This window comes from Ostrinia nubilalis, chromosome 22 (genome assembly GCF_963855985.1).
Source record: "Ostrinia nubilalis chromosome 22, ilOstNubi1.1, whole genome shotgun sequence".
In the NCBI taxonomy this organism is placed as follows: Eukaryota; Metazoa; Arthropoda; class Insecta; order Lepidoptera; family Crambidae; genus Ostrinia; species Ostrinia nubilalis.
In genome coordinates, this window is record NC_087109.1 from 8144593 (window position 1) to 8170771 (window position 26179).

The 26179-nt window shown below is 38.7% G+C and overlaps 1 protein-coding gene across 1 annotated transcript in view; it reads right to left on the minus strand.

Annotated features, from left to right (window-relative positions):
• Window positions 1-26179, minus strand: part of LOC135082783 (anillin) — a 62112-nt gene that overhangs the window by 7063 nt on the left and 28870 nt on the right. The window contains exons 8-17 of the mRNA XM_063977547.1: window positions 24402-24652; window positions 22544-22787; window positions 20888-21074; window positions 9349-9427; window positions 8856-9002; window positions 7909-8070; window positions 7185-7343; window positions 6264-6354; window positions 5597-5743; window positions 1731-1876 (exon numbers count right to left, since the gene is read on the minus strand). Of these exons, the coding sequence (XP_063833617.1) occupies window positions 1731-1876; window positions 5597-5743; window positions 6264-6354; window positions 7185-7343; window positions 7909-8070; window positions 8856-9002; window positions 9349-9427; window positions 20888-21074; window positions 22544-22787; window positions 24402-24652 (1613 nt within the window). The remainder of the gene's footprint in view (window positions 1-1730; window positions 1877-5596; window positions 5744-6263; window positions 6355-7184; window positions 7344-7908; window positions 8071-8855; window positions 9003-9348; window positions 9428-20887; window positions 21075-22543; window positions 22788-24401; window positions 24653-26179) is intronic.

The window sequence follows — 26179 nt, forward strand, 5'->3', positions numbered from 1 at the left end:
TATTGATTTGTGGGCAAAACCATCGTTTCCATGAGCTCAAGAGTAAATATAGCGCTCGAAATATTCCTATGGAGTTTTAATGTCTCCTGGATCATGAATAACATCTCCTGGAAGATGTTGACGATTGAAGGGCTTCGTCTGCTATGCCGCTTACATACTCAGACGTATGTATCGTCATGAATGTCTGAGCCTTCATCAGAAGAAAAGGAGTAGTTCATCTGAAGTAGCCGAAATTAGCTTTTGTCGTTGTCACGCTCTCATCCCCAGATGCATTGAGCATCTCTGCGATAGTAGCGTCGTTTAAAATCGGAAACATGGTGCGGAAACCATGAAAAATTAATAATTATGAGAAACTTAAAATACGCATAAGGTATTGTAGGGCCCACGTCGATACAATTGTGTCAGTAAAGTTCGTTAAGCCGTTACGCCAAAGTCTTTGCTTATAAGTAGTCCCTGTTATAACAAAAAGATGCTATTTTTATCTATTTGTCTAATCAATAACTTGTATATTACTACAATTACAAAATAAAACCATAGTAGGTACTTTTTTTCGCCAAGTCGGGAAGCGCAATCAGTCATGAACTGTACAGGTTGTAACCTGCTCACCAACTGCGCTTCGGACAAAATTTTGCACGGGCGGTGAAAGAACGCATCCCGCACAATCGTACGATACTCAGCCCGTCCACTTCCGATGTAAAACTAAAGAGATAATCTCGATTTTGTAACCCGCACAATTGTATTGGAGGGGTCCGAAAGGGGTAATAACAGACATATAGGTTTCACTATAGTACAACAAATGATCGGACACGTCTGTGGCAAATATTTTTCAAGATTCAGAAATATTTTGTCCTCTGCGGTCCCTCGTCTTAACTGTCGAAATATATGGGATCTCCGAGTGAAGTTCAAGTAAAAGTTATTTTAGCGTCTTGTCAGTGTAATGGTTTCATTGCTACTTGTGACTTTAAGCACAGAATAATAATAAGTACTACGTACAGAAGTTTTACTTCGCGAAGGTATTTAAAAAAATATATGCTCAATGTCATTAAAAATATGGTGTAATTTAGCCTGTCTCAAGAGTCAAGCACCATTTTGTTGACAAACGTCAGTGATCGGCACTGCGCCGAAGCTATAGGGCTGACTTCGGTAAAATGATGTGACGTGAGGTGCCAAACTGCAGAAAATGGCGGAGGAAATACATGATTTAGCATGAATTATCATGAATAATATTAACCACTTATTTACCTCTCAGTGTCTTCAGGCAACTTAAAAAAGTACATTCTGTGTTTTTATTATTATTTAGGCAGTTAAATACTGCACAGTATTTAGTACACCATTTTCTTTATTTTCTTCCATCATACACAAGAATACGCGTGCGTGAGTCAATGTTCGCTCGTATGTGAGGCCTTGTCGAATAGTAATCCTGTAGGGGGCCATCGTGCGTGTTTTGTTTTCGATGTAAACTCGCGGAGATGAACAGGCCTTTTTTTTCGTCAGGAAATGCATGAAATTGCATACCCACTGGCCCGGGGGAACCAGTGGGTTATGTAAGGCTCTCCCTGCCAGATGGGCAGGGCCTACTCACTAAAACCTGACGGTGTCCTCCCGAAGTCTTTGGGACGGAGCTGCGAGTTATTGTCCGAGCTAGACGGCCTAGACATTCTTTCGCGGCTCCGCCCCAGGAGATGAACAGGCCTGACACTACTCAGGAATGGTCAGGTCCTTAAGTGTACCTTAAAGTCGCTGGTGAGGTGGTCCATGCGGATCTCGTCGGGGAAGTGCAGCAGCGCGGCGCTGGGCTGCGTGCGCGGCATGCTGCTGGCCAGCACGCGGTCGCGGCACTTCAGCAGGCACACCGCGTGGTGCCCGCAGGCGCCGTCTGAGGAGAACAGGGATAATAAGGTTAGTAGTGAGTGGACACTGCGTGATATAGGGCTGATTTTTCAATCGTCGGATAACTTTAAACGTGTGGCGGCCTATCCGCCACAATCCTAACTTGGACCACCGCCTTAGATTTGGGAGCGATCCGCTTCCGCCTATGAGATTGGGCCAACCCCGACTTGACGGAACGTGACCGAATGGTTGGCGCATGCGTGCTGCGGCCGTCACAATACGTCTGCGTCACTCGCACACCCGTGAAGACGTATGATGCCGTCTCGTTTCAACGCCGGTCACCGTTCTCCGGTCACTCATCGCCGTTGAAGATTTTGAAATGTGTCGTCGTAACACTTCTTCCGCGATCGCTTTGCTCTTAAGATTTTAATAATTTTATTGCTATAATTGTATCCTAATCAATCCCTTGCTATTCCTGTTGTTAAATATAATTTCCAATCCGCTAATAATATTCTTCCTTGCACCGTGTTCTTCCTACCTTCATTTCCTGCCTCGAACTGCCTAACAATAATCTTAACGATTAATAATCGGAATAGGATTCCGAGTAAAATATATGGTGGGTTGTTGGCAAATAGTCCCCATACGAAAGAATAAGTTTGGCACATTGACAGTTTTAGTATGGGAATTATGTCAAAATGACAAGGTTATTCTCTAGTTAAAAGATATCTGACGATTGAAAAATCAGCCCTTAGTAGGCATTAGGTAAGTAGGCTTCGCGGACGCGGTTGCGGCACTTCAGCAGGCATACTGCGTGGTGGCCCACGGTGCCATCTGTGGGGAATAGAGCTGTTAGTAGTGGGCGGATATTGGAACGAGTGGGCTCCACTGGGCGGAGATTGGATCCAATGAAGCTGAGTGAGATTTGACTGAAGTCAAGATAGGCTCTACTGAAACTGAGATGGGCTCCAAATTCAATAAAGCTGAGTGAGGCTCAACTGAAGTCAAGGTGGGCCCCACTGAGGCGGAAACTTCAGTGAGGGCGAACTGGGATCCAGTGAAGCCGAGATAGACTCAAATGAAGCCAAGTAAGGCTCAAATGAAGCCGAGTAAGGGTCGAATGAAGCCGAGTAAGGCTCGAATGAAGCCGAGTAAGGCTCGAATGATGCCGAGTAAGGCTCAACTGAAGGCAAGCGGGGCCCCACTAAAGCTCAAAAGTTCAGTGAATGCAAACTGGGCTCCAGTGAAGCCGAGATAGGTTGAACTGAAGCAGAGTTGGGCTTAACTGAAACCAAGCTTCTACCAAGGCGAAGCTTGGCTCCACTGAAGCCAAACTGGGCTCCACTGAGGCGGAAAGTTCAGTAGGGACGAACTCCATTGAAGCTGAGTTTTTTTTTTATGCATAACAAGGCAGGTATTTGTTACACTAACAGAGTTATGCCTAACTCGGCTTCAATGGAGAAGCCGAGCTAAAGAGGCGGAGCTTAGCTTCACTAAAGCTGAGTTGGGCTCAACTGAAGCTAATTTGGGCTTCACTAAACCAGAAACGTTCAGCTGGCGCATAGTCGCGCCACAGCGGCACGCTGAGACCGTTGATTATCCGGCGTCAGACTTTAGAATTAGAATACACCACAAGCTTAAAGTCCCACGTGTTCACTAACTTTCAAATCAAATTCAACCGTATCTTTACAACATATACTGGCCCAAAAAATTCCAACGACGAACTCTTGGAACGCTGCCACGAAATACCCAACGACCAGCAGATCAAGCGCCGCGAGTGGAACTGATCGGCCACACTCTCCGAAAGGACCCCGATCACATCCCCAAGCAGGCTCTGGATTGGAACCCCCAAGGAAAACGCAAACGTGATCGTCCCAAACAAACTTGGTGGCGCACTGTGGCAGACGAGGTGAAGAAAATCGGCAAGACTTGGAGCGAGATCAAACGCGAAGTTCAAGACCAAACGCGATGGAGGACTATTTTGGACGCCTTCAGCCCCATCTAGGGGACATAGGACATAGGCCTTGGGCAGACCAAACGCGAAGCAGTAGCAGCGCAGTTTGAATGCGGGCCCGCGCAAGTTGTAATACAAGAAACTCTTTGAAGTGTGTCACACCAAATTTGAACGCGGGCCCGCGCTCCAACCGCGCCGCACTGCAACTGCCGAAATACAAACGAGGCGGCGCGGGTGCGGGACAGAAGCGGCGCGAACGCGGGCCCGCGCTGTTGTATTACTATGGCGGCCATATTAGCATGACACACCGGACGCAGGGCGGTAGCAGCGCGTTGAAAGCAGTTTTCGAATATTTAAATTTTTAACAACCGCCCGCGTTGCAACTGCTTTGAAACTGCGCTGCTTTCAGTGTGCCTCTGCCGCGCTGCAACTGAGCCGCACTGCTTCTGACCCGCGTTTGGTCTGTGGAAGCCTTAAGTTAAGTAAGTCAGTTCACGACATTAAACAGACCTGCGTTGAGCTGGCGCACGTAGTCGCGCCGCAAGGGCACGCTGAGCCCGTGGACACAGTAAATATATGAGCTAAAGCAGTACGGAAACTAAGCCCTTTCGTAGAGTTAAATACCTACACTTCAACTGAGTGTTAGGGTTGTCACTCTTAATCTTTATATATTTAATAAGGTTTTTACTTACTTATTTATTAAAACGTTTATTTAATTATCAAATACGTAATTTAATAAATTATTTGACTAAGTAGTTAAAAAAATATTAAATTTAGTACAAAAGCGCGCTGAGCAAATTACTTTATCAAATAGAACACACAAATTGTTAAGAAGCGTAATTACGTAATTTAAAAATAAGTATTACAAAATCAGATGTAAGTATTTTATTTAAAAAGTAATATTTAATCATTTTTACCATTCAGAATTATTAGGAAGTTTGAAAGTTCTGGTTTTGAAGATGCCGAGTTAATCTCGTGCTCAATGCTCGTGGCATGTTTTTAAAAATACAGCGGACAGCGCAATAAAATTATTATTAAAAACACAACGCGCACGACACTCGCGACGGATGGACTGCGAGGTTCGCTTAGAGCTCGTGTAAAGCGTGCGTCTGTGTGCGTGAGTCTGATTTCGAGCGTTTGTATGAAGCTTCCGTACTGTTTGATTTATCTACTGTGCCGTGGATGTGCAGCGACGCCATGCCGGCGGTGGCGGCCGGGCCCGCGCCCTCCACTTGTAGCCTTTGGACCTCGTGGAGGCACGCTTGGTAGTGAGCTATGGACTAATATAAACCCTCCACAACACAGGATGACGCTGTGCGAGTCTGCACTATGCCCATGCGGCGAGGAAGTCGAAGAGAGCCGCGATCACGCACTTTGGGAATGTAACCTCTATGACGAAGCTCGACAGAAGATGCTGGATGCGATGCGGAGACCCGAGCAAGGACCTGTTTATCACCAGGACCTGTTTATCACCAGGACCTCACGAGTAGTCGCAGTAACTGGATCGCGCTGCGCGAGTTCGCGCACTCCTGGCACACAATCAGGCGAAGTTGTGAGAAGAAGTGATGACATTTATCAACGATAGCAGCCCGACGCGAAGTACCGCATTTGCGGTGTCAAGCCCCAGAAGGGGGAGAATTGACTATGAGAAGGGACATGGATCAGATAAATTTGTAGGGAGTCAAGCAAAGCGCCCGGGGAAAAGAGCCCAGAGCAAGTACCCGCGCGCTCTCCCGAGATTCGGTTCGTACGCCGTGAAGCAGGAAGAACCATGGGTGGTGGTGGGTTATAAACCCTCCACAACTATTCACAAACCTGCGTTGAGCTGGCGCACGTAGTCGCGCCGCAAGGGCACGCTGAGCCCGTGGATGTGCAGCGACGCCATGCCGGCGGTGGCGGCCGGGCCCGCGCCCTCCACTTGTAGCCTTTGGACCTCGTGGAGGCACGCTTGGCGGCGGTGAGCTGAGGACATAAACGTGTTATAAGTAAAACACACACAAATCCACAGTGGACCGACGACCTCATAAAGGTAGCATGAAGGCGCTGGATGCAGGCCGCTACCGACCGCGCGATATGGAAATCATTAGGGGAGGTCTATGTTCAGGAATGGACGTCCTGTAGCTGAAATGATGAATTAAAACAGTCCTTATACTAGTCTTTAATGCAGGAACCACTTTCTCCGTTTTACTAGAGGCAAATGGAGGATTTGTCCTACACTCCTCCCTTATGCTGGCCAGACGGGCTAGGGAGGCCTGATGCTCACATATTCTCCCTCAGTATTTTATTTCATAACATTCAAGGGAAGTTTGGGGAGTGGTCGTATTCTACTCTGATGAAACCACCCGGCACAAAAGATCTTAATATTAAAAGACTAGGGTTTAATGTCCTAGTCAAGTTGGTTACACAGAACAATGAAACATTTATTGTCCAACAATATATTCAATACCTACTAACAATGCTTTGTTGTACGTAATGTACTTACTTGCTAATAGAAGCAGTCTCTCTCCTTCAGCTTGTTCGGTAGACCCGCTGAATTCGATAGTAGAGGCGCATAGATTCAATGCTTGACTGGCCTGTAACAAAAAGTTAAAAAAAATATATCGATATTCGTTATTTTACACTCTCTATCGTTCATACACATAGTTTTGCTTAGTGCATTGTGTGAATATTACCTGTCTTTCATGTATTGGTCTTACTAGCGTATCTAATGAGGACTTCCATATTTGCGCTCACTAATTGGCACCACTGGCGAGTGACAGATCCTTAACTAATAGTGATGCCAATCTAATAAAAGTATTTGCGTCCTTTTAATTTAGCGCTCACCAGTTTGGCGCCACTTTATTAGTTACGAGCGAGTGACAGGACCTTACTCGCCAGTGGCGCCAACTGGCGTTGATCTCTCACTGGGAGTGACGTCATGTCGCCGGCACAGTACCTGCGAGATGACAGTCTGCTGCTTGGCGATCTCGTTCTGCAGCTCCTTCACCCGCTGGCGGACGGTGACGGCGGCGGCCGGCTCGTGGGAGTGACGTCATGTCGCCGGGAGTGACGTCATCCCGCCGGGAGTGACGTCATGTCGCCGGCACAGTACCTGCGAGATGACAGTCTGCTGCTTGGCGATCTCGTTCTGCAGCTCCTTCACCCGCTGGCGGACGGTGACGGCGGCGGCCGGCTCGTGGGAGTGACGTCATGTCGCCGGGAGTGACGTCATCCCGCCGGGAGTGACGTCATGTCGCCGGCACAGTACCTGCGAGATGACAGTCTGCTGCTTGGCGATCTCGTTCTGCAGCTCCTTCACTCGCTGGCGGACGGTGACGGCGGCGGCCGGCTCGTGGGAGTGACGTCATGTCGCCGGGAGTGACGTCATCCCGCCGGGAGTGACGTCATGTCGCCGGCACAGTACCTGCGAGATGACAGTCTGCTGCTTGGCGATCTCGTTCTGCAGTTCCTTCACCCGCTGTCGGACGGTGACGGCGGCGGCCGGCTCATCGGGAGTCGCCGGGATCTCTCGCTCGGGCGAGCCGTGGCGGACCACTCGCATAGGCGTTGTGGGCGTTGATGACTGGAAGGTAAAACAAGTTTTCATGAGTCAAAAAAATGGCAACCTCACAAACAATTTGAGTGTTACTTTTTCGATTTCATCCATCGCGGGACTGCTGATACATAATAGTAAATCACTCAGTTTATCAGCATCATGGTCTATTCTAAAGCCCGGTTTCCATCAAGGCGGAGCGGAGAAATGTTTTGAATAACCAATCAGATTTCATTCAGGATGAATGAAATTGACAGAATGAAATCTGATGGGTTGTTGAAAACACATCTCCGCTCTGCTCCACCTTGGTGGAAACCGGGCTTGATACAAAAACTCAAAATTAAAAGAAAGAATCAATCGCAACTGTCGATCGTTTCATCCACGAAGACCCGCCCCACCAATTTTTAGTCGAGGGAAGCGCGGGGTGCGGGGAGTTTGATCCGAGCAATCCGAGCGTCATACTTGTATACTTGTAGTGTAGTGCGTGTGCACTCATGGATAATTTTGCGTATACCGATAACACTCAAACATTAGCGGAAGAATGGTGGGGCGCGTCTTCGTGGATGAAACGATCTATAAATGCACTTATCCTTACCGCATTCTGCATCCTCCTATAGAAGCTGACGCTATGGACCAGCTCGTTACCCCGGTCTACCCTGGGGGTGGTGGTGTGTTGGGGAGGCTTGGGCTTCTGCGGCGACTTGAATTGCGCCTTCTCTTGGTACACAAAACTGGACGAAGATGTTACGCTGCCGTGCTGTAGATACAATTAAAAATAGTTATAAACAACTTAACTACGTCAATAATAAGATCAAAATAGAAAGACACGGGTCTTAACGCGACGTGAAATGGAACGCGAAAGTTTAAAGTCTTATAATAATAAGATCTTTGATTAAAGTTACGTCGAAGTAAACTTAAGTTGCTGTTACTAGGTCTGAATAGTCGATCCGACCAGGAAAACGATTATTATAATGGATGCGATTATGCTTTTGCAACATAACTGTGGTGATATTGGTCTGTAAGGATAAACACAATGTAAAATGTGGTATGTAAATAAATTGGAATAAATTGCTTTTGATTAATGGCGATCAAACTGTAAATCCTGGATGCTGGAGTAGTATCGGTGAGAATGTGTGACGAAGTTATCTCATTAACTTTGAAGACCGTGACCCCACGTCTCCATATAGTAGCTTTAGGATTTGTTATTGGCTGTCAAATTGTAGATTATAGAGGCAAGACTGCGTTTAGAGTTCTAAACGCTACTACTCCTACAGGTGGCGAGGACTACCTTTATGCTTTGGGGGCGTTGGCTTTTACCGCCATCTTGTAGCTCAATGGTTGGGTTGTCATTGACATTCTTCTTGTAGCTTTAGTTTGGGTTGGTGGTCAAGCTGTAGATCCTGCTTATTCAGGCGTTGCAGCTGTGGAAGCGGGTGAAGAGAACTACCTTATTGACCTTGGACGGCCGGTTCAGTACCGCCAATCTGCAAACCCTGGCTACACAGAGGTACTGGTTTTGGAACGGGTGAGGAAGAAGTCTACCTTATTAACCTTGGGAGGCGTGGGCCCATCCTCGTTCAGCGCCTCATCCAGCATATCGTCTAGTTCGCTATCGCAAGCGCTGTGAGTGTCATCGGAATCGCTTTCACGGACCGCTTTTTTGTAGCTTGTGTTGTTTTTCTTTACGACCTGCAAAAATAAAGGATATTGTTGTTAGTTTAGACCGTAGTTTGTGCTGCATAATGTACTTTACAGAAAGCCTTTTTGTTATGAGTTTTCGATGTTAGTCCCATACAAAAAGTTGTTAAATCAAATATTTCACTCTTTTTTGGGCCCAGCAGGGTTTTTACAGATTGTATTCGTGGCTCGTACGTCCAGTTAAAATGCATATTTAATTAATCATAGAAGAAGAAATAAGCTCCATTCTAATATGCCAATCGATTTGTAATCCAAACCAGATAAAAATTTTATTTTAAAAAGCCTTTGCAAATTTAAATAGCAAATACACCGTTCAGGGTGTGCTTAAAAAACTTACGTTCATGACTTCTCTTCCAAAAGATGTCTCCGCCCAGTTGTCGGACTTGTTCAAATTGTCGTTGAGACGTTCGTCCGTGCTGAAAAAATAAAATATTGTTAATAAATCCGCCATTTTTAATTCTAATGACATCATTATAATAAATTCATTGACCTTATTTGCCGTATATGAGTAAGTTTGTGATGATTTTGATCTCAGTAATGCGTTTTACTAGCAGCTAGGAATAGTAAGAATAGAATTACGAAACGACAAGTTTAGTTTTTTATCCAAACAAATAACTTAGGGCAATAGTTAAATAAAATGATTCTCTAAAAATGATACGTTATTGTCATGAAACACGATTCTTTAGTCTCTAACGCCCCTATTCACAAACATTACTATGAGGTCTCACAGTGCGCGTGTAAGCACAGGGTGACGCATGAACCAATTACAGAGCTCTATTCAACGCTGTGCGTTTGATTTGCTGCTTTATTTAAGCAAGCATCGTTTGTTAATACGGGCGTAAAAATGTTTAACATTATTTCTTTTGGGTCGATTAGTTTTAGATAATGCAATACGACCAGTGGATTCTTTATTATTCTGTGGTTTTAAAACGTAATAATGTCAGCAATAATCATGATGATAATTGTGTAGGTATTTTTAAATGGGAATCGTATTACCGAAGGTTATTTCTATCGTGACAACCAGATATTTAACCATTATGCGGGTTGGATTCTGTGTCGGAAGGTACTAAACATAATTGGAAGTACATTTAGTCTGATTCGTGATTACTGCATGAACTCTATGAGAAGCGGTCAAGTTCACATGGACAAAGTTTTTGATGCCACGTAATTTAATGTGAAAGTATCATTTTCCTACTAATATTATAAATGCGAAAGTTTGGATGTCATGATGTCTGGATGTTTGGATGTCTGGATGTTTGTTACTCTTTCACGCAAAAACTACTGAACGGATTTTGTTGAAACTTTACAGTATTACTGTTATAACCCAGATTAACATATAGGCTATAATTTATGACGATCTGTGACATACTAAATTTCACGCGGGTGAAACCGCGGGCAAAAGCTAGTAAGTAAATAATTTTAAGTCATTATTGTGGCAAAACATGACATTTATAAAATCAAAATTATCTTTATTTGTATAGACTAATTAAATTAGTACTTACAAATCGTCAAATGCTCTTAAGAGCGTTGTAGCAAAAAGTTGGCGTTCGAATTTTAGGTTTTTATTGCTTGACGTCGCGTAGTGAGTGCGCAAACTGCATTTATCTGTACAATTTCAACGCTGCGTCGACTAAACGATCTTAATCCGTAGTTGTATCGTACCTAAGACAGTACATCATACATAATAATAAAGAAATAATGTATAATTTACCTATTTGATTTTTTCTCAGATCAGACTTTTAGCAAAATCAAGTTACGTAATTAATGTATTTTTACACTAGTAAATCCCGCGACAAGTTTTTAATCTTTAAATTGAGTAAAGTAATAAGTTGATGGGTTTGAAAGAATTTATGTTTTATTTTATTCATTTTACAGCATCAAAAGCTTGTTTATGAATAATATTTACTAATTAAATTTTACTTTTGACTTTTTAGTTTTTATGATGCGGGATGGAAAAATTAAAATTTATTCTGATTTTGTGACGTTTCCGCACATAAATATGGATAGGTTAAATAAATAGAATGAAATGTATGAAAACGAGCGTGCCATTTTTTAAACGTTATCTATAATATCTGTGTCCATCAAAGAGCTCCTCGTAACTAAACATCGTAAGCGCCATTCAAATTATTATCTAAAAGTTAATAATAAATATTTAGTTTTTGTAAATCTAAACAAGTCAGGAAATCAAAGAGGTAAATACTGATATCATTGTGATTTTATAGAATTTATTATTATAAACCACGGTCGTATTGGCTAAAAAATCAGAGGTAACTTTAAGATTTTTATCCATAGAGCAAAATTTATCTAATCGTGTTTTTAAACAGATATCCCATTAGGTACACATGCGTTCTGTAATACAAACCCATCAAAAACAATACTTGTCAAAAAACCAAGTCTCACTACTCAGTTGTTCTACGGTAAAAAGTTGTGAGATCCATGTAATACCAAGTCCAGTCCAGGAAATCATTAACGTTTTACATAAATATATTGACTTGGCTTGGTTTACATAAATAATCGGTAAATTAAATTATTTAGTGCGAAATGAAACGAAATTTTGCATGCCTGTGTAGACATGCAAAATTTCAGCTCAATGGGATAACGGGAAGTAAGTAAATTTTAAGTTGCAAGATTTTACAACTCCAGATGTCAAAGAAAATAAAAGCTTGTAGATAGCTTTACAAAGAAAAGAAAGATTTATGAAGAAAATAAAAAGTACTGTCTACGATACATTTGTTAGGCCGTGTTGCACCGTCTTACTTTAACATTGACATCAAAATTTTGTATGTCAAAAATCTGTCTAACATAAAACACCGGTTATTGTCGGTTAGGGTCAAAGTTAGGTGGTGCATCTCAGCCTTAGTGTATTTTAATTAAATTAAATACAAATAAGGATGACGAAAATAATCGATAATTGATCTCACTCGAATATTTCTTATAGTAGGTATACAAGATGTCGAACAAATGGTTACTTACTGAAAAAGTGCTTCATGAGACCTAGCAAACGGCATCAATAATAATAATATGTTTAAGAACGAACTGAATCTATTCAAAAAACCTATATTTCCAGCTTTCATACATTTAATACAGTTACAAACAAACACGAAATCAATGGTTTCTGAGAATTCTGAGTGCCTTAATGCCGTCCCCTTTATCTGTTTATTTAGTATTTATTAATTAGTATCTCTTGATGATATTGTAGCAAGTTAAACCTAAAATCATGTTTTCCGTAAATAATTTAAATAAGAATGCAATTTACGAGTTTGTTGTTTGATTATTATATATTACTCAATTAAAAATTTAAATTTAAAAAATTAACACTTCTAATATGGTAGGTATGGCTGGCGGCATACATTTAGTATGAAATTCGGAAACATTTAATTTTCGCATAGATCCAGTTTATTCTTTGACCTATTTATTGTTATTGTTTTAAAGAGCTCATGAAGCACTTACAGGAACAGTAAACAGTTTCTCGATATCTTGTATAATTAAAAATCAAGTGAAATCACTTATCGTTTCCACCCTGTACCTATACTTTTAAAAATAAACTCATTTTATACGTTCATTTGTATAAGTATCTACAATACAAATACCTAACCAACTTAGTTGACGTTTTATAAAACTATTTGTCTAAGTGTCATCGAGCGACCGCTGGTGGATTTGCCATTTACCTGACCTACCCCTTTATTACTAAAAGTTTAATATCAGATGAATAGTTACGCACCAATTTCTTTCATTCAGTCGTCAGTAATTGAACTTTCGGAAAAACATGACGAAGCATTGTGTGACCATACAGACGCTATTAATAACTTTTATTAGTAAGGAAGAGTATATTTTATGTTGGTAGAAACACAATAGCATAGGCTAATGTTTTGACACCCTGTAAAATTTTTTATTAGTCATTTATTTTTTCCTGACCAAACAGATACCATAATAATATCTTTTATCTATTCTACCCATTCTACCCATATTCTGTAAGTAAAATAATAAAAAGTTTGAATAGAAAGAAATTACAAGTCCGATTTACCTAAACAAATAAATTAAAAATACTTGCGGATCAAAAGTACTCAATCATGCTACAATTTACGAAAAAATCACGCGTGACGCATATACGTCCGTGGGCAGTCAACTGACATAGACCCGGCGTCTACGAGTGCCAAAGCACGACTGATTTATGCCATTTGATGCACCCGATTTTATAGTATTTTCAAATTAATTTTTCATTTGAAGATTGAAGATAGATATTTTTTCTTTTTCACACAATAATAGTACTATGATTCTTCTTAAGTATAAAGTAGTTTATGTTGCCAAATGACTTTTAGATTATGAGATGTGACCTGTTTTCTTGCAGTAATTTTCTCGAATTTTGACTATCTTAGACATGATAAAAATGCATTTTAATGAATTAAACATCAAAATTTTCTCAATACACTTTCTTCTTCAGGGTATGCTTATTCTAATGAATACATTCTATCTTCTTACTTAGAAATAAATTTGTTGTAATATTAGTTCAAAGTTGTGCCTTCGCGAGTTACCTGGAAATCGGGCTTTCGAAATTCGCTGTTTTCGTAGGCAAAAATCCAATTTGAACGAGATTTTGTCAATAGACATTCCGTAAAAACGTATGATAATTACGATGATATAAGTCAAAAGAAGCTATAACAATAAATTATATGACTAAAATCATTTCGAAATCTGCCAAATTCTCGATTTCTGCATGAAAAATGTGACAACGCTCTTAAGGAGCCTATACAGTAGGTATACATGTCTCATTCTTTTTTTGCCCTACCAGCGCTTCGAGATCGAGACAAACATTTGGCAAGTGCTGAGAAGAAGCACCGCAACAAACTCAGTCACCACTGTCTGCCGGTTTAATTTCGAAAGGCCTTCGCTATGGTGTTTTTTTTTTGTATACTTCGTTCCGTGAAGGCATTCAATTTTCGGAGCGATGACTTGCCATTGATTGTTGTATGCTATTTTCTGAACTTTCAAGCCTCAAATTTTCATGTTTACCTGTAGAGATAATGCAGCTTGGTTTTTTTATCGATTTGAACAAAACAGAGTTACACTTTGTTTTTCCTCAAAGGTGTCGAGTTTATCGTGAAGAAGGTTGAGTGCATTTTGCCCTAGGGCAAGAAGTGACCTAATTTTTGAGTTGCTGAAGTCTTCAGAAGGGAAGATTCCGAGGAAGGCTTTGACCCTTATGTAAGTAGACTGCAAAAGGAGAGATCACTCTCTACCTCACCTACTAAATTAATCTAAAAACTAGGTTTTTTGATATAAAATATGGGTATGGACCTAATGTCCGCCTATTAAAAGCCAACCAGTGAAGGCCAGGCTTTATAAGATAGTCACGTAAATATTATTTACAGCTCATTTCGCTATTTCACGCCTTATGTGAATAGAGAAATTATAATTTTATAAGTGGATAATCGAGTGCCGTGTGTGGCCGATCTCCCCGTTTATCCGGTAACTGTCAATCGGCATGATTGAACCATTTACCGCCTAATGGCTCTATTGGCTTATGGCTTATCATCGTGACACATTTGCTTTGTATCAATTTGGGTTTTTAAAAGTAGGTCTTTCTGTTAGTTAAATACGTCATTTGATAAATTCTTGAATCATCACACCTATTAAGTATTAGTATTTGGTATTAGTGGGGTTTAACACACCTATTTAAGGTCTCTTTGTAGACTGTCTTTAATTTAGATTCATTAAGCCCCAGATTAAAAAGCGTTAAAGTACAGACGATAGCACATGAGTCTAATATTAGTCTGTTAAAAAAATAACGGGAATTTTCTTTTTTTGAGATGGATATTTATTTATTCATCGACATTAATATTGGCGCCTTTAAAACAAGCCTTCAGGGGCTATTATCTAATATAACAATATAAAAAAAATATCAGTCGGGGTCTCCAAACTCGCGAAATTTAAATATTCCCGATATTTTCTGAACAAACCTCGTAAATTTTTGTTGCATTAAGTACGACTGCATTCAAGACGCCACTATGTTTACCTTGAAATGCTGTCGGTATACTAAAGTCTTTAGTCCGTTTTAAAGACAGAAATTCAAAACTAGACTCAATATCAAGCATAGATTGAGACTTTTGATTGGTTTAACTTTAATATTTGGACCAATCACAGGAGAGATACGGATCAAGGAGAGTCTATTATCCACAGGTCTAGAAATTGTAATATCATCATGATTAAGTGCTTTTAAAAGGTCTAAAGGTGATTTAGGTAGGTTTAAATTTCTGGTACGTAGAAAAAAAGATCACTTTTCATTCTTATTATTTATGTTGATTTATAATAATATACCTACTCCATTGCTTTTATAAAACGCATTATTGAGCAAGATTACGTAATCATTGTTCAAGGAAAAATTTGGAACTAAAATTTTTGCATACCGAGAATCATCATACGGCAAATAAGGACAATGAAAAACACAAATGACTTCAACACTTTATTTTACAAATAAAAAACTATAGAAAAAGTTCCTATTATCACAGACATCGAACTTAAAATTTAATATTAACATCAAGAGAACCTGAAATAAAATATTATTAGAGCTGGGAATCGCATTACTTTGAAATATTTTTTTAATTTCAAACCTTTAGACAAGGGAATAAAGTTCAAAATATTGTGGGAACTATATTCCCACTGCCGTGTAAAGGGTTAAGTCGAAGTGTTTTTAAGAAAAAACACGGCAATCTCAATGATAAAAAAATATTTCAAAGTAGCAGTTATAGTAAATTAATAAAAGATATTTAGTCTATTGTTAGTGCTTACAGAAGTAAATAAATAACAATTATACGGCTCGTATTCTAAAAATACATGAAAACTCATACTCATTTAGACATAAACTCATGACATAGAATGATAGAAAGTGATTGGTTAAGTTAGAATTTTTTAATGTATTTTCAGAATACAAGTTTAAAACATCGAGATTTTAATTTTTCATTCGTAGAAACAGTCTTAACAATAAATTGACCTACATTGATATTATATTATAGTCTATTAAAATGAGAATAAGGTTTATGGAATCGAAAAGAATTCAACTATTTTTATTTTCTAATACAATTGTGTTTCTGTCTATAGTATTATTGGATATTATTCCAGATACCTATTTATTTTACTATTCAAGGTCCAAATTCTGAAACCATGCTCAAATATAAAGTTTCAACGAGTCATTCCATCTTGGTCCAAATTAAACCAATCACCAGAGGGACTCATAATCTATACTTTCTTAATTTTGAAACCAATTTTGAGCAACGTTTCAGAATAAAGGTCTTTAAATCGTATAATAGGTATTCTAAAATACATTAATGGTTAATGATTGTTAGTACAGCCGACCGCACATCAAGCTTTAAATTTTGTTGCACTATTACAACTAAAGAAACCACAATAATTAGCAAAATATGCCGTCGACTGTTCTAACTGGCAAGAGTTATTCGATTGTTATCGCATGCAAAATCGTAAACTACGTTTAGTTTTGTAATAGTCAATTACTTTTAAATCTCAGATAAGCTTATTCGATACGAAAATAACGTAATATCAAAGCATTTGTTATTTAGGTCAAAATAAAATACATTTTCATTAAAAATAGTAACAAATGCACAAAAATATGTACGAAAAGATAAATAGTAATTATTATAAATATCTACGCTTATATTAATATTATGCCACACTTCGGTTTATGCAAAGATACATTGAAATGGCCTAGTCTAGATATGTCCATATAAAGCGTACGTAACGCTAGATATTATATTACATGGGTTAAATGCATAATATTATTACTATTTTTTATTTATGTATATTTTAAGCAGTTTTAGTACCTTTTTGGGACTTCTTCAATCTTTAAAACAATTTTTTTTAATGGAATTATATCAAATTATGTAAAGAACCCTATGTAATAACTGAAAAGATTTAGAAATAAACGAATACATACTAAGTTACTGATGTATTTTGATATCCCTACCCTATCTACTTAATAGGCAACATACAGTCTTATTAAATAACTTATTAATAATTTATTAATAATATGTACTCGGAAGCTATAATGGCTGTACAGGCATTTCATCGTGTATCGGGGAATGGGTTTAGTAAAATTACTATAAAGACGCCTATATCCTGTGATTATGAAACGATCAGGTTATGCATCTCATTTAAGATTTTTTTAGTCTCAAAATGATTTTACAGTCGCTAGCATACCAGCCGGCTAAGGATGTGCACGACAAATGTATGAGCTTATCGCGTAATATCGATAAAAGGCCACGATAAAATTATATCGCGCGCTAATGCTACAGGTTTTGGCTTGGTGCTGTCATCTAATTAAGCTCATAACTTACTACGTAAATCCACCCTATTCTTTTTTCAGACTAACAGCCAAAAGGTCATCGATCAAGACATAGTAGCCGAAACTGATTTTGAGGATATCCACACTGGATGCGCTTTGCTGTCAAAGTGAACGCAGCCCGCGTCATTTATGAACAACATTGTTGTATTGATGCGATCTGAACGCAAACTGACAGGTGCGGGCAGCGTTCATTTGACCTGACCGCAGACCGCATTCAGTGTAACAAATGACAATCGCATCAAAAAAAGGTCAGGACTCAACTTAAAATGTTCACACGACTTGATATTATATCCCAAAATAATAGCCCTGTTCCTACAGCTAATTTAATGCTTATATGATTAGCAATAACTTGAAACTTGACACTTGGACGCTTTCGCTCGACCGATGATTCAGTATTAGGTTACGGTGTGTTGTGAAATTCTAACTGTGACCGGGTATTTTGGATACCGCCCGCATATTATTATAAAATAAAAAAAATAAAAAATATCAACAGGATACATCAACAGGATACTGAGTCAGTCGTCCTCATTAATACTACCTACCTGGTAGTAAAACCTTTTGTTATTTTGACTAATGAAACGGATATTTGGCTGACTGGTTCTGATGAATACTTTAACGCTCTATAGATCGTAAGATGAGTCTCAAAACTTGACTCAAACCCGGAAATCAGTTGAAGCCTGAGATGGACTGATATTTTCATTTGAGTCGAGTGAAATTCCTCATGAAGTTTGGGGCTTATTGTTCAAAATTATACTTCTATTAGTATCAAGAACGTTTCTTAGTTAAGGATAATACTTTTCAAGTAAGAGTTGGAGAAATGTCAGAACATAGACCACAAAAGTTAGGGGAAATGGCAGAACATAAGTCCAAAGATATTTATTATTATTTATTATAGGCCACTATTTATGAGGCAACTGCGCATATGCCATGTGGGAATATAATTCCCACTTATTGCCAGTTCTACATAAATAACAGCGCAAGTCCAGTCGTTAACCATCAAGATATAAGGTAAATCTTGGACATTAGGTATGAGGAAACAGCACAGGTAGGTATATTATACAAAACAAAATTCATGTTATTACTAAGTAATCATAACACTTGATCACGGTGTATTATTTACCTTGTACGCCGCTAAATGTACTAGAAGCAAATCTTAGGAATAAATAATAAGATTTGATTAGTTCATTATCATATGTAAATTGGCGTTATGTAAATGCGTCTACAAGTTTGCAGGTTGGTTATTATAGTAGAAGATATACTCGTATTAACAAAGTGATCCAACTTTTGAGAAAATCTGGCCAATTTTATGTAAATCTGTCTTTATGGTAGGTATTTTTCTATAAAAACCAGATTCATATCAATGAGAAAAGTCTAATAAAATGCATAATTGAAATACGCTACATCAATGCAGACAACAACTACAATTTGTATGCAAAAAACATCATCCGAATTTTCGAATGTTGCCATCCCTCTCACGCAAAGCCAGAAGCCAGCATGAGCGACAGTGACAGATAGGTGCCGAAACTACGTCGCGTTTCCCTAGTAGCCCTGAAGGTCCCAAAACTCGGATCGTTTTATTAATCCGGCAATCCCCGCACTGTTTGCGCTCGCGCATCGTTATACGTTTTCTTGTAATGGTATGCAAGTGTGCAACCAAAACGGTTGCAGGTTAACTTTGGCCCACATAAACAAGCCATTGCCAAGGTTGTATCCTGCCTTATAAATACTGCTGGCTGATGTAAACAATTGCAATCGACTATTGAAAACGATTTTCATTGTCTTACAGCCAATTATTAGCGGTAGTTCCTTAAACCCTTATATTTTTCATTGTTTTTGAACTTTATGTTGTTATGTTGTCTCAATAAAGTTCAACATAAGTTGACAACAATTCAGCGACTACCAGGTAAAGGTTTAAACAATTTTTAAGAACTTCTCATAGTATAGTTAGGTTTCAGCTAACGACACCAACATTATATAGCCAAATTCAACCTTATTATGTAAGTTTTAGAGTACACAGTCACGAACCACAAACTTTACGATACGACCCTAACTAAATGATATAAAAAAGTTTACAAAATTCAGTCTCAACTACATTTAGGCACTAGTTGATAACATTGCTTCAAAAAAGTATTTACGCACGTTACTTTTGTAAAAAAAAAGTAAGTTGCCTTGGACACTGACCCTGGCTTCTAAATTTTGTTCAAATTGACCAAACATTTTTTAAATATTTTCTAATAGTGATTCTTAATATACAGCTAGGTATAATATGTAGTTCAACCACTTTGATGATAGAGAAACCAAGGGTATGTCACACTCTATTAGATCAAAAACCGCACCTCAGAAACACACAATTGTCAATTCAATGCCACAGTAAAAGGGAACAGTGTATCATCTTCATACTCGTTTGACTGTAACCAGCTAGCTATCCATGTATGTATGTTGTGATGTAACCAATCTCCTTTGCATTGACTGTGACTCTTTTATTTTTAGCAAATTCAATATTTGACAAACAGTGAAAGTGAAAATACTTTCCACTACAATTTGTATTATTAAAAAGAAGAAAGAAAATCTTAATTTGTCACTCGGTATACTCATACGCATATGAAAAATCTAGTCAGAATTAGGCATCTTGCTTTCAAATTTTTTTTTAACGGCATGCAAATTTCAAACTCAAATTCAATGAAAGGAACTAGTATGAAGATAACTTACTCTCTCTTTTCACTATGGCATACCATCGATACACGACGCGGTTACCCGCATCCAACAATGGCCTGATAAATCCTCAATGCCGACGATACGCCTTAGAGTAGGCCACCGTAATAGCACGGTTGTAATTAACCTCCATTTTATATCTAACTCCTTTAACAAGTTGTAAACCAGTTGCCAATGTAGCATTTGTGTCGTATAATTTAATATCATGCCTATAAACAGACAAGATATTGATGGAGTTCATATTAACGTGATGCCCTTTTTGCAAAATGAGAAAATCTGAACGTTTACTTAAAAGTCGCACTACAAGTTGATAATGATACGTTATTGATTCAATTACGCACATGTATGGTAATTTAATTTAATTGTATGCAATTAAGTGCAATGGCCTTTTGCGTGAGTTAACTTTTAAGTAGGGTAAAGTTTTTTGCAAATGTAGATAAAATCTTTATAAAATGCGGACAAGGTGGTTAAACGAAACAATACTAAAAATGCAACCGATTAGACTCGCGGACTGCTGACTTTTGGTCGGCCGATAGTTGGGCCCGATTCTAATTTGTATGAAGAATTGGCCGATACAAAACCGGTGTAATGTGCGCACTTTCATACATGTCCACACTGATTGACAGCCCGACCCAACTATCGGCTGACAAAAAGTTTGTAATCTGCTATTAGGGAGCTTGCTGGGACTAAAATAAAGCCGGTTCTCCTGAGGATCTTCTAAGCCTTCTTAAACTGTTCTCCCGTCTTCAACACCTGTAATATTCAAATGCAAAGGAAGAAGAATACGCATTCTAGGGCATAGTATCCGCACCTTGAGCCTCCACAGTCGGAGAACTCCTCCTGGGTATTTGAATTGTCAGTCTCTATGTCAGACAGGTGGGGGTAGAGACCAGGCTGCTGTAACACCAGGCCGTTTGTCAGTGGTTCCTTTTTGCTGTTCACTTTTATCCGTTTTACGTCTTCCAGAACTGAAAGTACTACTGGGGAGTCTTGGGAACCTGGAATGAGAAAGATAATGGTTGCAACATCTACACTAATATTATAATGAGGAAAGATTTTATTGCTTGTACTGAATAAGCTTCTATATTATTCCTGATGAACATAGGCGGTACAAAGATCGTCAGGTCAGCTAGTTGTGTGACATTTGTAAAGCTTAGTAGAGGCATATGCACGTTGTTACAGTGTGGGAACGTGACGTTACATGGAAGTGACTCGTTTGTTTCCTATATTGATGTCACACCACACATATGGGACACGCCACTCCTAATCCACGCTACGTGCTTTTGACTGCATCATACGGGTGAATTTAACTTAATTGCATAGTTACGTTATTTTTATGAAGAACAAGGCAGGTATTTGACTGCAATCGCACCTGTCTAGGATGGTACATATCTGCCCTGTAAGTGCCTATTCAGACTCGTCTTGAAATGGCCTTATTGTAGTGTTCGGGAATTAAAAAAGAGTTATCGAATCGTTTAGTGTGAACTGGTGGAATGTCGACAATTGCAACGTATTGATAAGTTTACAAAACCAGACATTCCTCTGTAGTGAATTGTCATCACTTTAATGCAGGCAAAAAATTTGAAGGATCTTCCGAATATTAAAACTACAAACGAGACAAAGTTGGCTTGGAAAACAAGTTGCCTTAAGCACTGATAAAAACCTGATATTTCCATAATGTTTGGGTTGGGTCTTTTATTGTGATGATTTCACCAAAATGAAATTTTCGGAACTTTGTTTAGGATCTTTTTGGCTGTGCTGGGACATTTACGTATAAAAATAATATTTCACAACTTGTGGCCGTGTGGGTCGTCCATTGACCTTATGTACTCGTATGTCCACATAAAATAAAAATATAAAATTTAGCTCTTAAGCATTAAAATTTAAAATATGCAGGTACAGGCTACAGGCCTTGTTAATCGGATAATAACCGAGGAATGCGTCACAAGAACCGTCAAGCGTGAACCCTGAAGTTTCCAGGTCACAGAACGTGCTGATAAGAGTGGAGCCTTTTTGCGAAACTAGTTTTACTGTGTCACTAGTAACTATTTGAACATTGAAGATAATTTAAGTTCTGTATGTTATTAGAAACAAAATCTATATTCTAATGAGATGTTCTTGTGGAATGGAATGGAAATATTAGTGCAATACTCTAAGTAAAACATACTATGTTTAAAATAGTTAAAATGTGAATGATGCAACGTGCAACCTGCAATTTTCCATTAAGTAGTCGTCTTCTCACAAACTACGGACGATTCTAAAAGTTATATGTTTTTATAATCTATTAACTTTTTTAAGCTTCTAAACTTTTTTACAACAATCTTTTTCTGAAATCTTACAGTTAAAATTTCTTAACAAAAAATCAAACTACTTATTGATACAGCAGTTATGTAACTGGTTTTAGCGGTTCAAGTTGCATCATCACTGCCACTACAAACAACAAAGTTAACGAAGTCAACAAACTTACTTCTCCTTTTAACTGGTTGCGATCCAACGACTTTTTCTTTCTCCGCCTCCTTGTCTATGAGCTCCTGGGCTTTGGTTTTGTCGTCGAACGTGACTTTTGGCACATTGGCGATTATTTCAGGTTTCTTCGCGGCGTTCGCGAGGTTAAGCGCACTGCCCATAAGCGGCGCCTTCTCCGAACGGTCATTGTCACTTTGCTCGTCGTCAGAATCGCCGTTGTCGTGAGCCGGCGTTTCTTTTGGGGGCTAAAAATTGATATAAAAACATTTTTAACACAATTTATTAAGTATCACTCAAATGTAGCTAGATAGTACAGTCAGCGTCAAATGGTTCAAAGTAGCCAAAAAGTTCGCAACGTCTTTGTTTCAATTGGAATAACGTTATGTTGTCAACTTTTTGACCACTTTGGGTGTCACGAATTAGTTGACGCTGCTATACATGGACTGAAACTACATAGCAGAAAGTGACAGCTCAGATGTTCGGTCTCTCAGTCTAAGTCGGATTTGAAAATTACTAGATTTATAGTTAAACAAATTTTAACGAAACTGGTTTTAAGTTACAAACTTAACGAGTCCCTTTTCACGGGAATGACTCAAAGGGCAGAGAGAGTGATTCTGTTACCACTTTCTATTTCTAATTCGTGTGGGAGGTTATAATTAGATTCGAAGCGAGACCTCTTTCTTCCGACATAACTCCTAAACATGAGTCATAAGAAAACGTCTGTTTTGGGACAAAGTACACAAGTTGCAAAATATCACTTGTTGCGTAGATACCGATATAAGAAGTGCTAAGTTATTTGCACACCTTTATGAAATGACAAAAAGTGAAAGAACTGTCTTGTGCAAACATCCTGACGGTTAGAATAAAACCAACGTGAACGGGGACGAGAATAACCCGAATAGGGTGCGTAAATATAAACCAAGTTTTTCAAACTTTACATTGTACAGACTGACTCATCTAACTAAACAACACACATTGTTGACTTGGTTCACTTGTGTAATGGCAATAGGGTGCTGTTTCGCGACAATAATGTAGTTATGCTGGCGACTGTATCCTATACATTTAGTTACCCCACAGACTACGGATTTATAATCGGCCGATAGTTGGGTCGACTTTCAATTTGTATAAAGAATCTCCCGATACCAAACCGGTATTATGTGCGCACTTCCATACATCCAAAATATAAAATGCTTATATGTTCATACTGATTAACAGCCCGACCCAACTATCGGCCGACTAAGACCGAATTGCACCACCTTATTTTAACAGTAACAATAACCGATGCTTTTGTATGGAGTTTGACGGATTTTTGACGTTTGTCAAAGTTAAAGTAAGATGGTACAACTCAGCCTGAAAGTCAGTCTGCGGAGTTCTTACGTATTTTACACACAGGCCAATGTCGATAAGATTTAATATAATCTAAGAAACCAAGTTATCACATTTTCCTGTACAAACTAGTTAACAGGAAAATCGTAAAACTTAAGATACGAAGGATTTTGTTTACGCAAAATGCAAATTAAAGAAAAAGATATAATGGATTTTCCAAATGACTTGATACAGTCATCATCGATTTTAAAGTGACTAAAGCATTAGGCTGTTGCTTTGCGTTGAGAAATGGAATCATAACCATCATCATTTCAGCCATAAGACATCCACTGCTGAACATAGCCTCCACCAATGATTTCCATAATGACCAATTGGTAGCGACCTGCATCAAGCGCCTTTCTGCTACCTTTATGAGGTCGTAGGTCTACCTTATGGGTGGACGTCCGGTACGTGGCCTCCACTCCAGAACCTTGCTGCCCCATCGGCCATCAGTTCCGCGTAGTAAAAAAAAAAATATAATATCTTTTTCTTACCTTATAATTGAATCTGTTCTGCAACATCTCCATTTCTTTCTCTCTTTCCTGCTTGAACTTATTAGCTATCGTCGTCTCGCTTATCGTCTGCTCTTTACTGAATAGAGCTGCAAGTTTCCCTTTGATCCCTCCTACAGAGGTCTGGCTAACATTGTCATCAGCCAAACTGTCCTTGGAGTTTGCTCTCGAGTTTGTCGAGATGTTTGATTTTGTGGGCGTCGTCTTCGCACTGGTCTGGGACTTTGCTTTGTCTGAAAGTGTAAAGATTTGTTAGAACAAGGGGTCAACGAGTTCACATTGTGTATGCACGGAGCCAACTGTGAAGGCTTTGTAATACGATAACAAAGGAAGTTAAGGTTACCGCGTAATTTTGAAGATGTGTGTTATCACGGTTTTATGGTGTTGCATTCATTTCGATAACGAGTATTTGTAACGAATTGCACTAATTACATTTTGTAACATATTATGCGGACTTCTACGTTTATTTGTATTACCATGTATTACTCTCTATTTAATTTAATTTTCGTTACTTCATTTGTAATGTGAAACAAATGCTGTTAATTTTCTATATGAATGACCACAAATTTTTAATGAATCCTTATTATTTTTGTAAAAGAGTTATGTATTTTGGAACTGATCGAAGAAAGTTTCATGCATGATACACAGTCATGTTCTTTCTAGCAAATTACACAACTAAAGGTAATATTGTGAAATAAGTGCTGCTAATTTTCAGTATGAATCACTACAAAGTTTCTTAGTGACTCCTTATTCTTAGTTAAAAAAGAGTTATGTATTTTGGAACCACGAAGAAAGTTACCTACTTAGTTCTTTTTAGAAAATTACGCAATCATTGCTCGACAAATCACACTAAAGGTAATATTGTGAAACAAATGCTGTTAATTTTCTGTATTAATGACTAAAACCTAAAACTTAGTGAATCCTAAATCTGGTACAAGAGTTATGTATTTTGAAACATCTCAAAGAAAGTTTCATGTTCTTTCTAGCAAATTACACAACTATTGCTCGACAAATCAAACTAAAGGTAGTGTAAGTGGCTTAAATAAATCTTACGCCATGCAATCGATTGAACATAATACAATTGTCTGCCGAATTGGTGTCGAAACCTGGTTTAATTGTTCGGGTCAACAGGCCTTGAGGCAGATGTGGTACATCTGTTGACGATGGCTTAAAAAACTTAACACTGTGGCACCTTATTTGGTTAAAAATAGGTGTGATTTTTTTACAAAATGTAAAGCATGATGTGCTGTTCAAACAATCGTTTAAGACATGGCATTGGCGCATTTGTGGCCGTAATAGTGTTATTTATTTCATTTATTTATGTGTTATTTTACAAAAAGATGTTAAATCCTCCTTTTTGAAAATGTTGATATCGCGGGCTAAGTAAGAACAGCGCCATCTAGTTTCCAAAAAGGACATTAACATTTATTATTTAGAAAATGATAAAGACGCGACCACGAACATTGTGTAGGTGGATTTGCTGTTCAAACAGTTCTTTAAAACACATGGCATTGGCACTGTTGTGCTGTTGTCGACTGCAGATCAAGCTTAACACTGACACCTTATACGTTAGTAGATAGGTGTTATTTTGCAACAAAGATGTATGGTGTGATGTGCTGTTTACAGTTCTTTAAGATAGATAGGTATCGCTAATAGGCCTCGGCCTGCATTTTAAGGGTCATCCAATTGCTCTATATTTTTGGCGTGAGATTCGATATGGCGTATGTGAGAAAACCAATATAGTATTGTTTACATAGAGT